Source organism: Melanerpes formicivorus, unplaced genomic scaffold (assembly GCF_026170545.1).
Source record: "Melanerpes formicivorus ecotype bairdi unplaced genomic scaffold, bMelFor1.0.p_v2 SCAF_90, whole genome shotgun sequence".
Classification (NCBI taxonomy): domain Eukaryota; kingdom Metazoa; phylum Chordata; class Aves; order Piciformes; family Picidae; genus Melanerpes; species Melanerpes formicivorus.
This window is the reverse complement of record NW_027142442.1, coordinates 2,489,293-2,500,759: the sequence shown is the minus strand read 5'-3', so window position 1 is coordinate 2,500,759 and position 11,467 is coordinate 2,489,293. Positions and strand designations below refer to the sequence as shown.

At 45.7% G+C, this 11,467-nt stretch overlaps 1 protein-coding gene across 4 annotated transcripts in view; it reads right to left on the bottom strand.

Annotated features, from left to right (window-relative positions):
- Positions 1 to 814: 814 nt before the first annotated feature.
- ESRRB (estrogen related receptor beta) overlaps positions 815 to 11,467 on the bottom strand; it is a 138,567-nt gene continuing 127,914 nt past the window's right edge. For all 4 annotated transcript variants that reach the window (XM_068165563.1, XM_068165562.1, XM_068165565.1 and 1 more), the window contains one exon: positions 815 to 5,480. In XM_068165563.1, coding sequence (XP_068021664.1) covers positions 5,236 to 5,480 — 245 coding nt within the window. In that variant the 3' untranslated portion in view covers positions 815 to 5,235. The remainder of the gene's footprint in view (positions 5,481 to 11,467) is intronic.

Here is an 11,467-nt window from a genome sequence, read left to right as displayed (position 1 = left end):
CCTGTCACCCAAGACCTCATGACTACTGAACCATGGCACTTGGCCATGTCCAATCCCCACTTGAATACCTCCAGGGATGCTGACTCCACCACCTCCCTGGGCAGCCCATTCCAATGGCTAACAACTCTCTCTGTGAAGAACTTTCTTCTCATCTCAAGCCTAAACTTCCCCTGGTGCAGCTTGAGACTGTGTCCTCTTGTTCTGGTGCTGGTTGCCTGGAAGAAGTGACCAACCCCCTCCTGGTTACAACCTCCCTTCAGGTAGTTGTAGACAGCAATAGGGTCTCCCCTGAGCCTCCTCCTCAGGGCAGGCTGCAAAGCCTCTTTGTTGCCTGGTTTAGACACATCATGCCAGTGAGTGCCATTGCCTGAAAGGAGAACCTTGGCAGTGCTAAGTAAGGCATATGGAGATGACAATGCTTACACAGGGTGTGACAGTGTCCATATTCTACAGTAGAGTCAGAGGTGGAATAAAATCCTGAGGGTTGTTTCTCATGTCTCTCTCACAAGTACCACAGTAGATTTCCTTCTGTTTTCTCAAACAGACATGAGCTTGGCCTCCTGTATTGCCTGACCACCAGTTCAATGCAAATGCCATGAGCTCAGCACTTGCACCCACTTTATAAGCACTGGACAGCTGCTGTAGTGCTTGCCACACTCATGATGTCACTGTTGGGTTTAAGCCAGTGGTCTATTTTATGATTAGATATGATGTTTTTCACTGGAATAACGTTAAGGCTTTTTCATTGCCAGCTCATGTTTATTCCTTGCACCAGTGAAGGGCAGAACATGAGGAAAAAAGGGTGAGGGGAAGAAACAGACCAGTCCATGGCAGAGACTGACAGCAGTGCCTGTCTAGGAAGTCCTCAGCAAAGCAAATGTCACAAAAAAAGTGCTTGGTGAGAAAATTTTTTTCCTGGATGAGGGAAACCACCAAAGTAATGTTTCTGAATGCGAGGGCTGGGGCTCTCCTCCCCTTCCACAGCATGCACAAACCACGCCTCCCACCTCAGCCTCTCCTGGGGGGGGGGGGAAACAGAATGAAGCAGCTCCTAAACACAACAGCCATTACTCTGAGTTAGTTTTTCCATTTCTGTGTTTTATTTCTTGTCTTGTTTGAAATGACCTGTACCACAAGAATACAATTTATTTAACAGGTTGTTACTTTCTTTCTTTTTATTTAGTTATTTTTAATAGGTTTTTTTTTTAGGAGCAGATAATAGTTAAGTAGATACTGTTTATTTCACTGTCTATAACTCCCTGCATCATTCTCACACCCTCTGTCTCTCTGGCTTCTCCACATAACTCAGCCACAGAGTGGCCTTTGGCCATGTGATTGATTATAGCTTGTGGATACAAAGTGGAAGCTCTTTTCCTCAGCTCCAATTGGTAATAAAAGCTCAACAAGTTACATTCTAGGGTCTTTCTCAGTGACTTTCTCCTCTAATAGCTGCTTATATGTTTCTGGTGCAGCATGTTTTATTTTATATATCTGTAATAGTTAAAAAAAAAAAAAAGAAAAGAAAAAAGGTGACAGCTTACAGAGGAAAATGCTGCCCCCGTAGCACGAGCGGCACTGCAAAGTTCTGATTGTTGCTGGGGCATTTCTTGTCGCTTCACAGTTTTGCTGCAAGGTGTAATGCCCAAGTTTCCCCAGAAACCTGCTTCTGTGTGGTATTTTACCTTTTCTTTTAATTGATCCCCATGAAATTTGTTTTGCATTAGAGGCCAGACACAGCTGTTGGCAGAGAAGAATGTGCCCAGAACAGAAGAGCTGGTCACTTGGGAAGAACTGCCTTTTGTAGCAGCTGATGGCTATGTGGTTTCTGCTATCCACACCCGCAAAGCAGGGGCTGGAGTTGCTTTGAACGTATTTGCTGCACATGGACTTCAATGCTTATTCACCGTCACTGACACACTTACCTCTACCACTTTGCTGTAAGTCACAGAAACCTTTTGTGTCCCAAGGCTCAAGCTCCATCATCTTTTGTCCCAGGTAGAAGGACAGCTGTATGGTGCTGACTCTGTGATGCATAAGGAGCACTGACCCAGAACCCATTTCCTAGTTTCTGCCTCAGCTTCCACATACCCAGACCTCTGTGTAAGAGACTGTGAGCATTACCCTTCTCTGCAAGCTTGGCTCACTGTGTAGCTGGACATGCTCCTCCTTTGCAGCAGTGTGGTAGAACTAGTGATGCACAGTGGATCTGAACAACTGGGAATTGTGTGTGATTCCTACACTGGTCTCACAGTTCTGAGTAACTTGACCTGATTCCCAATTTAAGGTGATACAAGCCTTTTAAGGGTTAAATCTAGACAAGTATTTCTGTCTCAGTTCCTGGGGAAGAGTTTGCATTCCTTGCTTAAAGAAATTAATATATGCTAATTACTGTCTGCTTCAGTTCCCATCCTATTTCAGAAGCAATGCAAACATTTCCAGGGATATTATCTTCAAGCAACAGGGGACATCCAGATGGGCTCCAAGGTTATGCAGCTGTAATGGAGAAAGGTGGTCCTGGAAAAAAAAATGCATTTGGTATCTTTATGTATTGCTCTGCTGAGGCAGGAGCTGCCTCCATACCATAGCCCTACGCTAAACAGCCAGCAGTCTCTAGGGGCTAGAAGCTAACTTGGCAGCTCTCCATAATCATGTTTTGTAGACAGTTCATCCTCCCTGGTCTGGACAGCAGGCCTAAGTCCAACTATAACCAAGCCAAAAGAGCCCTTCTGGGTTTTTTGGTTGGTTGGGTTTTTTTTGGGGGGGAGGAAATTGGTTGGGTTTTTGTTTGTTTGTTTGCTTGTTTTTAATCTAAGTGACCTTTTTAGCCAGGGCCCAAAAGAGTAAGAATCATCTCTCAAGATCTTTTTAGCCCATTTTGGGACACCTACCTTTGCACAGCAGTCAGGACACAATGTGCTGTGGCTGAGCTGAGTGGGACTTGGCAGAAAGCAACTGTGGTCAGGTGAGTCAAACTTACAGCACATTTGTGAGAGACTTATGCCATAGGCAGAAAGAGCAGCACATGACAAGCTGGCTTGACAGTGATAGTGTGCATTTCACTTTGGTCCCTCTCAGTCACAGATGGGTACAGTGAATAAGAGCGCAACCAAAAGCCTCTTGTTTTCTCCCCAGCTGCCTCTGGGTGGGAGCTGGGGAGAGAAGCACAAAGATCTGTTCAGTGCACCAGGCCACTGTGTTATTGCTACTGCTGTGAACACAGAAGCAGTACCGGCTCTGTGCCTTCTGCCCCTTAGGTCTCTGTTGGTTTACTAATGTGCCTGAAGCAAGATTGAATACCTTTCTCAAGTGAGGACAAAATGAGTGAGAGTAGCTACCACTGTGTAGTGCAGGGAAAACTCAAAGGAGACAGAACTGAACTATCTCAAGGAGGGGGTTGGCTACAAGAGCTGAGAGGTCAGTATCACTTAAGTGTCCCCAGATTCTGAGCTAGCCTGGGCATTGTTCTGCAGCACTGACTGCTGTGACACACTGCTCCAGTAGAAGACAAGCACCCAGTGCCTCATCCCTGGTTTGGAAGGCTTCCTGCTGACAAGAAGTTACTCTTCTGCCACACCACCTTTCTCCTGTGCTAGCCAGGAAGGGTTTGAAGCTTGAGAGGAATAGCAGTAGAGCCAGTGGTGTCTCAAATGTAGGTCAGAAGCTTTTTCTTACCTCTACTGCTGGCATGGTGACCATGCTGACCACAAAACAGTGAAACTAGGTTCCATCAGCTCAGCCTGGCTCAAAACTAAGAGATCTAGAAAGTAAAATCTCAGAAAATGCCAACAAAACAGTTTTGTAAGTCACCCACATCCACCTCCGGCTACTGGGAATGCAGCAGTTATGGCTTAAGCAGCAAATCCAACCCAGGGCTTGGAGACAGCAGGAACCTGATTACATGAGAAGAGTAAACAAATACTCCCTTACTTCTCCCACCACCTCAAGGTCAGATATTTGCTTTCCTATCAGCAAAAGCACCTCTTACCAGAGCAGGTATAATCTAAGCTAGGTCTTTTGCTGCTGTTGAGAATAATAGGATGAGGCAGGGACAGACAGTAGTGGGGACATTGGGGGTTTCATGCCACCCTCTAATTTATTTCCCTAGGCTGCCACAAAAAAGCAATCTCTCAGGCTCAAGAGCTGCCTCCTCCAAAAAGCAGTGCCCTTGATTCCTAACTAGCATTTGGCAACAAGCCTAAGTCTGTGGAGGCAAAGAGCTATTACTTTAATGAAGTCTAGGAAAGCCCTGGTTTGGGGTGTATTTATATTTGGGCAGTAACCATGCAGAAAAAGCCTTGTATTCTCTGCCACAAGGAACAAGTGGGGAATGGCACTCAGCTGAGCTGAAGAGGCAGGGGTGATACACTATGGGGTGAAAAGTGTGGAAGAACTGTAGTTAGCACCACATAGGAGAGGATGCAGAGATTATCAAGTCAACCCAGCACGGAAGCATAACATTTTTTCTTGCCATCTGGGAAAGGAGACTTGCATTCTCTCAGGGACATACATCCTGCCTCTCAAGGGGCCTGCGGGGATTGTACATGGGAGGGACTAGCCAGGCGTAATGACACACTGTACAAGGTCGCAGAATATCTTACACAGTTAGGAGCATCTTTCCCAGTAAGAAGTGGGGCCTGTATGTACAAGTGTTAGCTGCTGCTAGAGGAGCCTGGGAGGCAGCCATTTTTATCAGACAAGGTCCAAGAGCACTCTGCCAAAAGAGTATCTGCTCTGTCGCTAGAATGGTGACCGAAAGAAGGACCCTGGCTGCTCTTCTTCCTATCTGACCCCTCACAACACCAGCAGATAGTTTTATATTGACTGTATTCTTCCTCTCTTCCTGATTCTGTCCCCACTCCCCCTTCCAGCACTGGCAGAGGGAGCTGGGGAGCAGGTGGCCTGGACAGCGCTGAGAGTATCACTGCTTATAAGGACTGAGCCCTAATGACCACCTCAACAAGTGCAAGAGCATATTCTGGTATTTCCCACAGAGAAAACAAACAAAACCCAAAACAAAACAGAAGATAAAGAGGTGACTGATTTTAAAAGAGTTTTCCCCCTCCTGTACATGAGATTCTGCAGTCAGGCCGACAGATAGACATTAAATAATTCTTCCGTAATAAGTGATTGGAGATAAAAGCTGGCGGTGCCTGCTGCTGCTGTTTGGATCTCTCCGTTGTCTGCATCTTTGTTTCTAGTTTGTTCCCTGGCCACTGTCGGCTGGCGTTGGGGCTGTCAGACCTTTGCCTCTAGCATTTCTAGGAAGAGTTTATGCATGGGAACCTTGCCCTGCAGTTTGATGCTGTAGAAGTGCTGCACAGCTTTGGCCGCCGTCTGCCGCAGGAGGGGCAAGGTCAGAAGCAGCTTGCCTGCTCGCCGTGGCTCCTCGTTGCGCTGACTCAGCTCGTAGTCCTGCAGGGCTTCGTGGAGAAGGTCCTGGAGTTTCTGCACTGCATCCATGTCCTCTATGTGCATGGAGTCTGGGGGGAGGCAGAAAACACAGCAAACAGGTAGGTCAGACATGAGTAAGGAAATCCTTTCTTGGCCTGAAGCTAAAGATGCTTCTCTTTCTTTTTTTTTGTTTTTTTTTTTTCAGGGGTGGTTGTTTTGTTTCTTAAGAAGAAAAAAACACCTTGCTGACAGATATTGGTGCACTGCTGTGATGCTCAGCATCAGCCCAATTAGCTGGCCTTAGCAGTGCAGGGACAGTTAGGTAACCAGGGTTAAGTGACACTTTGCGTCCCGTGTCCTGCTCCTTTTGCCGGTCACCTCAAGGCTGTGCAGGGGTCAGGTTGGGAGCTTTTGTGACTTACACATTCACTTGCCCTCCATGCTCCTTATGAGGAGAGTCACCCTGCAAGGGGCAGCAGCTGCTGTGCTGCCACTCGGGAGCAATCTCATTAAGAATAATTAACACTGCTATAGCGCTTCATCTGTCTAAACTGCCTAATTGTTGTGCAGCTGCTCAGGGTGTCAGTAAGACAGAAAAGACCCAGTAGGTCACAAGTAGTGTGCCCAGGGGTGTAGCCAGCCCCACCTTTGTGCATATGCCCCTGGTTTTGGAGGCTGCCAGCAGCTGCTCAGGGAGTTCCCTGCTTCAGTAAAGGAAACTTGCATCTCCTGCAAAGTCTCTTCCCTTAGGCTGCCAGTTAGATCCTACAAGCTGCCAGAGCGGCTAGCAGGGTTTGCAAGGCTAACACAGCTCTTTGGTGTGTCTCTGAGGCAAAGGTAGTGACCCAGTTCAGGGTCAAACTGGGGAAATCTGCTAAACTTGTGGGTAAGTCATGGTGATAGAGGGCAGCACCAAAGAGTCAGAGAAGCTAACCAGGCACAGCATCACAGGTTTCCCCCCTTTTTATCTTACTGATGCTTGTTTCTTTCTTACAAATACAGAGCTGGAAACACTGCTGCCTTGCCTTCATTGTTCAGAGACTTGCAATCAATACTGAACCCATTGATAAAGATTTCTGCCACAAGGTAATCAATCCAGAAGCAGCAGCAAAGGGACACTCTGGCAAGCATGCACACACACACATAGTTGCACCATCTGCTACTGCAGCCAGGCTTTACAGTGTGGCAGTGCTCTGGCTCAGACCCGACACAAGCACCACAAATGTGAGGATGTGGGTTTCTCAGTGTGACAGCAGTGAAGGGGAGCAAGGCTGGCTGATGGACCAAGATCTCTCTAGAAACATGTGTCATCTCTGTGGAGAGCACCACACAAATTAATGACTCTGAAAGCTGTAAGATACATGTACAGTAAAGGCTGTTTCTGTTCAGAAGTACCACAACATTATGTCTAGCATAAAAGCTGTTTAAGAAGCTGCTTAGAAGGAATGCAACCCAGACTGTTCTATGATTCCATGATTCTCTCATTAGAGGATACTAAAGGGTTATGTTTCCAAGAAGCCTACTGAGAAAGGACTGTTCTTGCTGCATTTGCTTTTTGTATCAAAGAAACCAAGCAAAGAAGCTCAAGAGAAAAGCCAGTAGGTCATCACAGTGACCTGAGACAGCCACAGAGGTTAATTCTGAAGAGTAGGGAGGGAGAAGCATGTTGCCAAGTAAGTCTGGCAACTTCTCCCAGCCAGGTAGCATCTCTGGAAAATTTCCATCCAGGAGAAGTGAGTGGGATCTATTTCCTGCCAAGTTGCAGGGTGTCAGTTTTGTTGACTAGAAGTATCAAGAGGAGGAACGCGGAGAGAAACGTCCTCCAGCCTTCCTGTTTAGTGTCCTTCTGGCTGGAGGCACAAGTGGGGAGAAGTAATCACAGTCCATCAGTCTGCAGTTCACAGTGGGTGCTAGAAGCACTTCATAGTAAGTCATAATTCAGGTCAAAGAGGGTGCTCTGTTTTGGGGTACTGATGCTCCTGTACAGCACACAGAATCCCAAAATTGTGTCCTTCTGCCACCTGACTTCTGTAAGGTGACAAGACTGAACAGGAGGTATGCAGGGAGAGAAATTGGGGCAATAAAGATCAAAGCCTGCCCCACTACCCTGTTCTTTGCTGAAATAAGCTCAAAATTGGCAGCTGACTGAAAAAAAAATAACATTGCAGGATTAATTTCCTTGCAATCCATCAGTGAGCTGGTATCAATAACATTGATAAACTGTTAATTACAAAATCAATAGCTATGAATTTTTACAGCTGTCAGAGCACTGAGGTGGAGGGAGGCTGCCTGACCCCATCCCTGAGGGTCAGCTAGCCCAGAAGTCAGGCTTCATGTCAGAAGCCCTTCTCCAACATTGCTGGCCTAGGGTACAGGGTGGGTATGAGAATGGACAAGGCCTCCTCATCTAACTCTTTTCTTGCAGCTTCTGGCAGGAGCAGGGGGAGCAGGGATCTCATAGGACTCATTAGTACAGAATTTGCTACACATCCCCTTTCTGTATCCAGACCTTGTTCACTTCAGCTCAGCACTAAAATGTGTTGGGGAAAAATAAGGTTTGGCTTGTCTGGGATGTCCTTAAATGAAGATGTGTTGTATGCTAACCTGGAAGGCTCTTCACTACACATGTTGATCAATTTCTCTTCCTGAAAAAAGAAGACCTAATAGTGCCTAGGAAGGGACTGCTGGCTCTGAAAGGTAACAAGCTGAAGTCTGCAGCACCCCTATTCTGTCAAAAGAAAGGATGACCATATTGTTGGGACATGCCTGCTGCTCTGGGCATTAAGAATGAATTTCTCATCTCTCTAAAATGCACTTACTAAAAGACAGAACTTACTTGGATTTCTTTGCCAGTCCCAGCAGGTGTGTCCTTGGTGCATTACACTGAGGACTCGGACACCAGCCACAGCTCTGGCAAGGTCAGCCTACTCTCAGCTTCTTCTCTAGTGAAGTGTGAGTGAAGTCTTGCTTCTGTTCTCATTTATGTTAATTCCTCAAAACAAAGGGTTAATATGAAAGAAAGTCCCTAGCAACTGGGTTGGATAAACAATTAGGGATAAGGGAAATGTAGGAATTTACCTCTACAGCAGGCAGAAAACAGGTGTAGGCAGCACAGGTGCTAATGTTGCTCGGCTTTGAGCCCTGTCCCTGACTCAAGGAAACTGAGGCCGGATCCATAGGTAGGCTGCATTCCTACCATTTGGGGAATCAGCTGTTTGCATGCAAGCACACACATGCAGGCTCTGCAAGTCTGCTCCATGTAAAAAATACATGAAGAAAAATAATACAGTAAAAGAAGCTGAAGGTTGAATGTGAAAGTTACATTAGAAAACTCCACCTGGCCTATTCTAGCTTCCTTAGGTGTGTTGTGAGAGACTCAAAGAACATTCAGAATGACATCTCACAGATGACTTTCTTATATCTCAATGCAAATAACAAAGCAAGGCTTTTGTGGCTTATGCTTCTACATAGTTGTGCACTAGAAGAAACCACTGAACTCAGAATGGCTTTTCCCATCCAGCTGAGAACATGTGTTAGCTAGGGATTCCTGATCCTTACCTTGGTTTGTTTACTCCACAGCACTGCAAGCAGAACCCAAAGGCACCTGAGGAGTGATGGCTGTTTTGCTCTTATCTTTGCTCAGTGTTTCAGCACTCCTTACACAGACTGTTCCATAAGAGCTGTTCCCTGGGTTTAGTACTAAAAGCATTGAGAGCAACATCAATAGAGACTGCTTCTGTTGCACAGGGAAAAACTTGACAGCACAAAGGCTCAGGTTCTGCAGTGTCTCTGTGCGCAGCATGAGCCAGATAAATGTCACAGTGTGGCACTTGTCCTGTTACCCTGTCACAACCACTACCTTAGCGCTTCTGCCTCTCTCAGGAGCCCTTCTCCCTCTTAATTTTTTGACCTTCCTGGTAGACAGGAGGCAGTGACTTTAACGAGAGTTAATTGTGTTGCCAAAAGCCACTGTCCCACAACTGAGAGAGGGCAGCCTTGGCCATCTGCCCATCCTGGTTCAGTGGCAAAGTAAAGGCAGCAATTAGAACTAAAAAAGCAATATATGAGGAACTGAAAAAGGGAGCTAGCAATTTATATGAATCAGAAGTTATGAAGTGTGGAAAATCGATAAGAGAAGTGAAGGACACTGGAGGAAAATCCATGGCTGGAAGGGCTAAGGACAATAAAGAAGTTTTATAAATATTTAAGAAATAGAAGAAAAATGACCATTTGTAGGAAAGCTCTTTTCACCTGCAGATGATTAAAGTATTAATAGCAGTGCAGAGGAGGTAAGTCCTCTGTACTTCTGTCCTGTTTAGAAAAAAAGCAGCATTATGTACCTGTGTTATATGCAGATGTCTGTTGTTTATGCAAGATGTTGGACAACTGTTAGGGGCAAACCTCACAGAAATCAGCAGAGCTGGATAACTTGGCTTTAAGAGTTCTGAAATTGCTGGTGAGGCCCATCCAGGGCAGATGAATGATGAACAAGGCTTGGTATTTTTGAGAAATTCAAGATGACTGCAGAAGTTCAAATGATGATCATATTTGCTGAGGTCATATCTGATAGCTGCCATATGAGCCCAGTATGAACCAGGGCAAAATAAAGGGAGGGTGGGGAAATACATTCCGTTAAGATGTATAAGATGGTAAGTTCTTCACCATGAGGGTAGCAGAACACTGCAGCAGGTTGCTCAGGGAAGTAGTTGAGGCTCCATCCCTGGGGATATTCAAGGTGAGGCTCGACAGGGCTCTGGGCAACCTGATCTAGTTGAGGATGCCCCTGCTTATTGCAGAGGGGGTTGGACTAGATGACCTTTGGAGGTCCCTTCCAACCCAGACTGTTCTGTGATTCTATGATATTTAAAAGACATGTAGATGTAGCACTTCAGTGCCACCTGATTTGGTGGTGAACTTGGCAGTATGGGTTTAACAATCAGACTCGAGGATCTTAAAGGTCTTTTCCAACCAAAATGATTTGAGGATTCCATAATTCTACTGCCAGTCGACACAATACTTTGGAACAGAGGTCTTGTCAAACAAACCTGATTTCATTCTCTGATGAGATTACAAGTTTGGTTGATAAAGTTAACTGCATAGATATAATAGACTTAGGCTTTTATAAGGCATTTGGCTTAGCACCACAGGACATTCTCATTAAAAAATTAGCACTATGCAATATCAATAAAGCACACTTTCAATTGATTAGTAACTGGCTAGATGACAGATCTCAAAGTAGCTACCAGTAGTGAACTATCCCTGAAGGAGAAGATTTTAGTGGAAATCCAGAGGGATCAGTAAAAACTAGATGCTACTCAACATTTGTATCACTGAGCTGAAAGCAAATTCTTGATTGTCTTTTAATTTGCCGCTGCTATAAGAAGTAGGATGACAAAGGGGAACAGGATGGTGTAAAATGGTCAAGACAAGGCACCTCACAGTATTCAGGACCACTTGCTTATATCTGAGGTATTGTATCTATAGCCAAGGAATGCAACTGTGGAACTTTATCATGTCAAGCCTGTCAAGTGTAAAAAGACCTGAGGTCATAGGACACAGATCAGCAAAGCCCAGTATCTGGAGGCTGAACTCAAGCAAAGTGATGCCAAAGAGATGGGGCCTTTTTTTTTCCTTTTGGTAAACTGAGAGAATGATTAATTATTAGAGTGAAGTACCATGAGAGACAGAGATTCCTCCTGTTTTAATTCCTTCTGGAAGGTGGCTTTAGGAAGACACAGACATTGAACTCGCTGCTGGGCTGCAAGGGTGAATTCTGTGACTTGGGTCACACAGTTTGGCAAGAGCTGATGTGAGACGACAGGATTCAAGTGGTGTAGAGGGAGCCCTCATCACACAGCAGCTTTAGCAGTTTCCCTTTCAGAAGGGACTCTTGAGCCCATACATGTCTGGCTTTATGCAACATCAGTGCAGCACACAGCACCTCATATCTCCCACAGCCTGCTCAGTTGAGGGCTGCAGCACTCCTCAGACTACAAGGGAAGGCACTGAGCTGAGGACTGTGGCCTTCCTCGTTTTCCTCACAAGAAACAGAACAGGCAACATCAGGCTTCTGCCA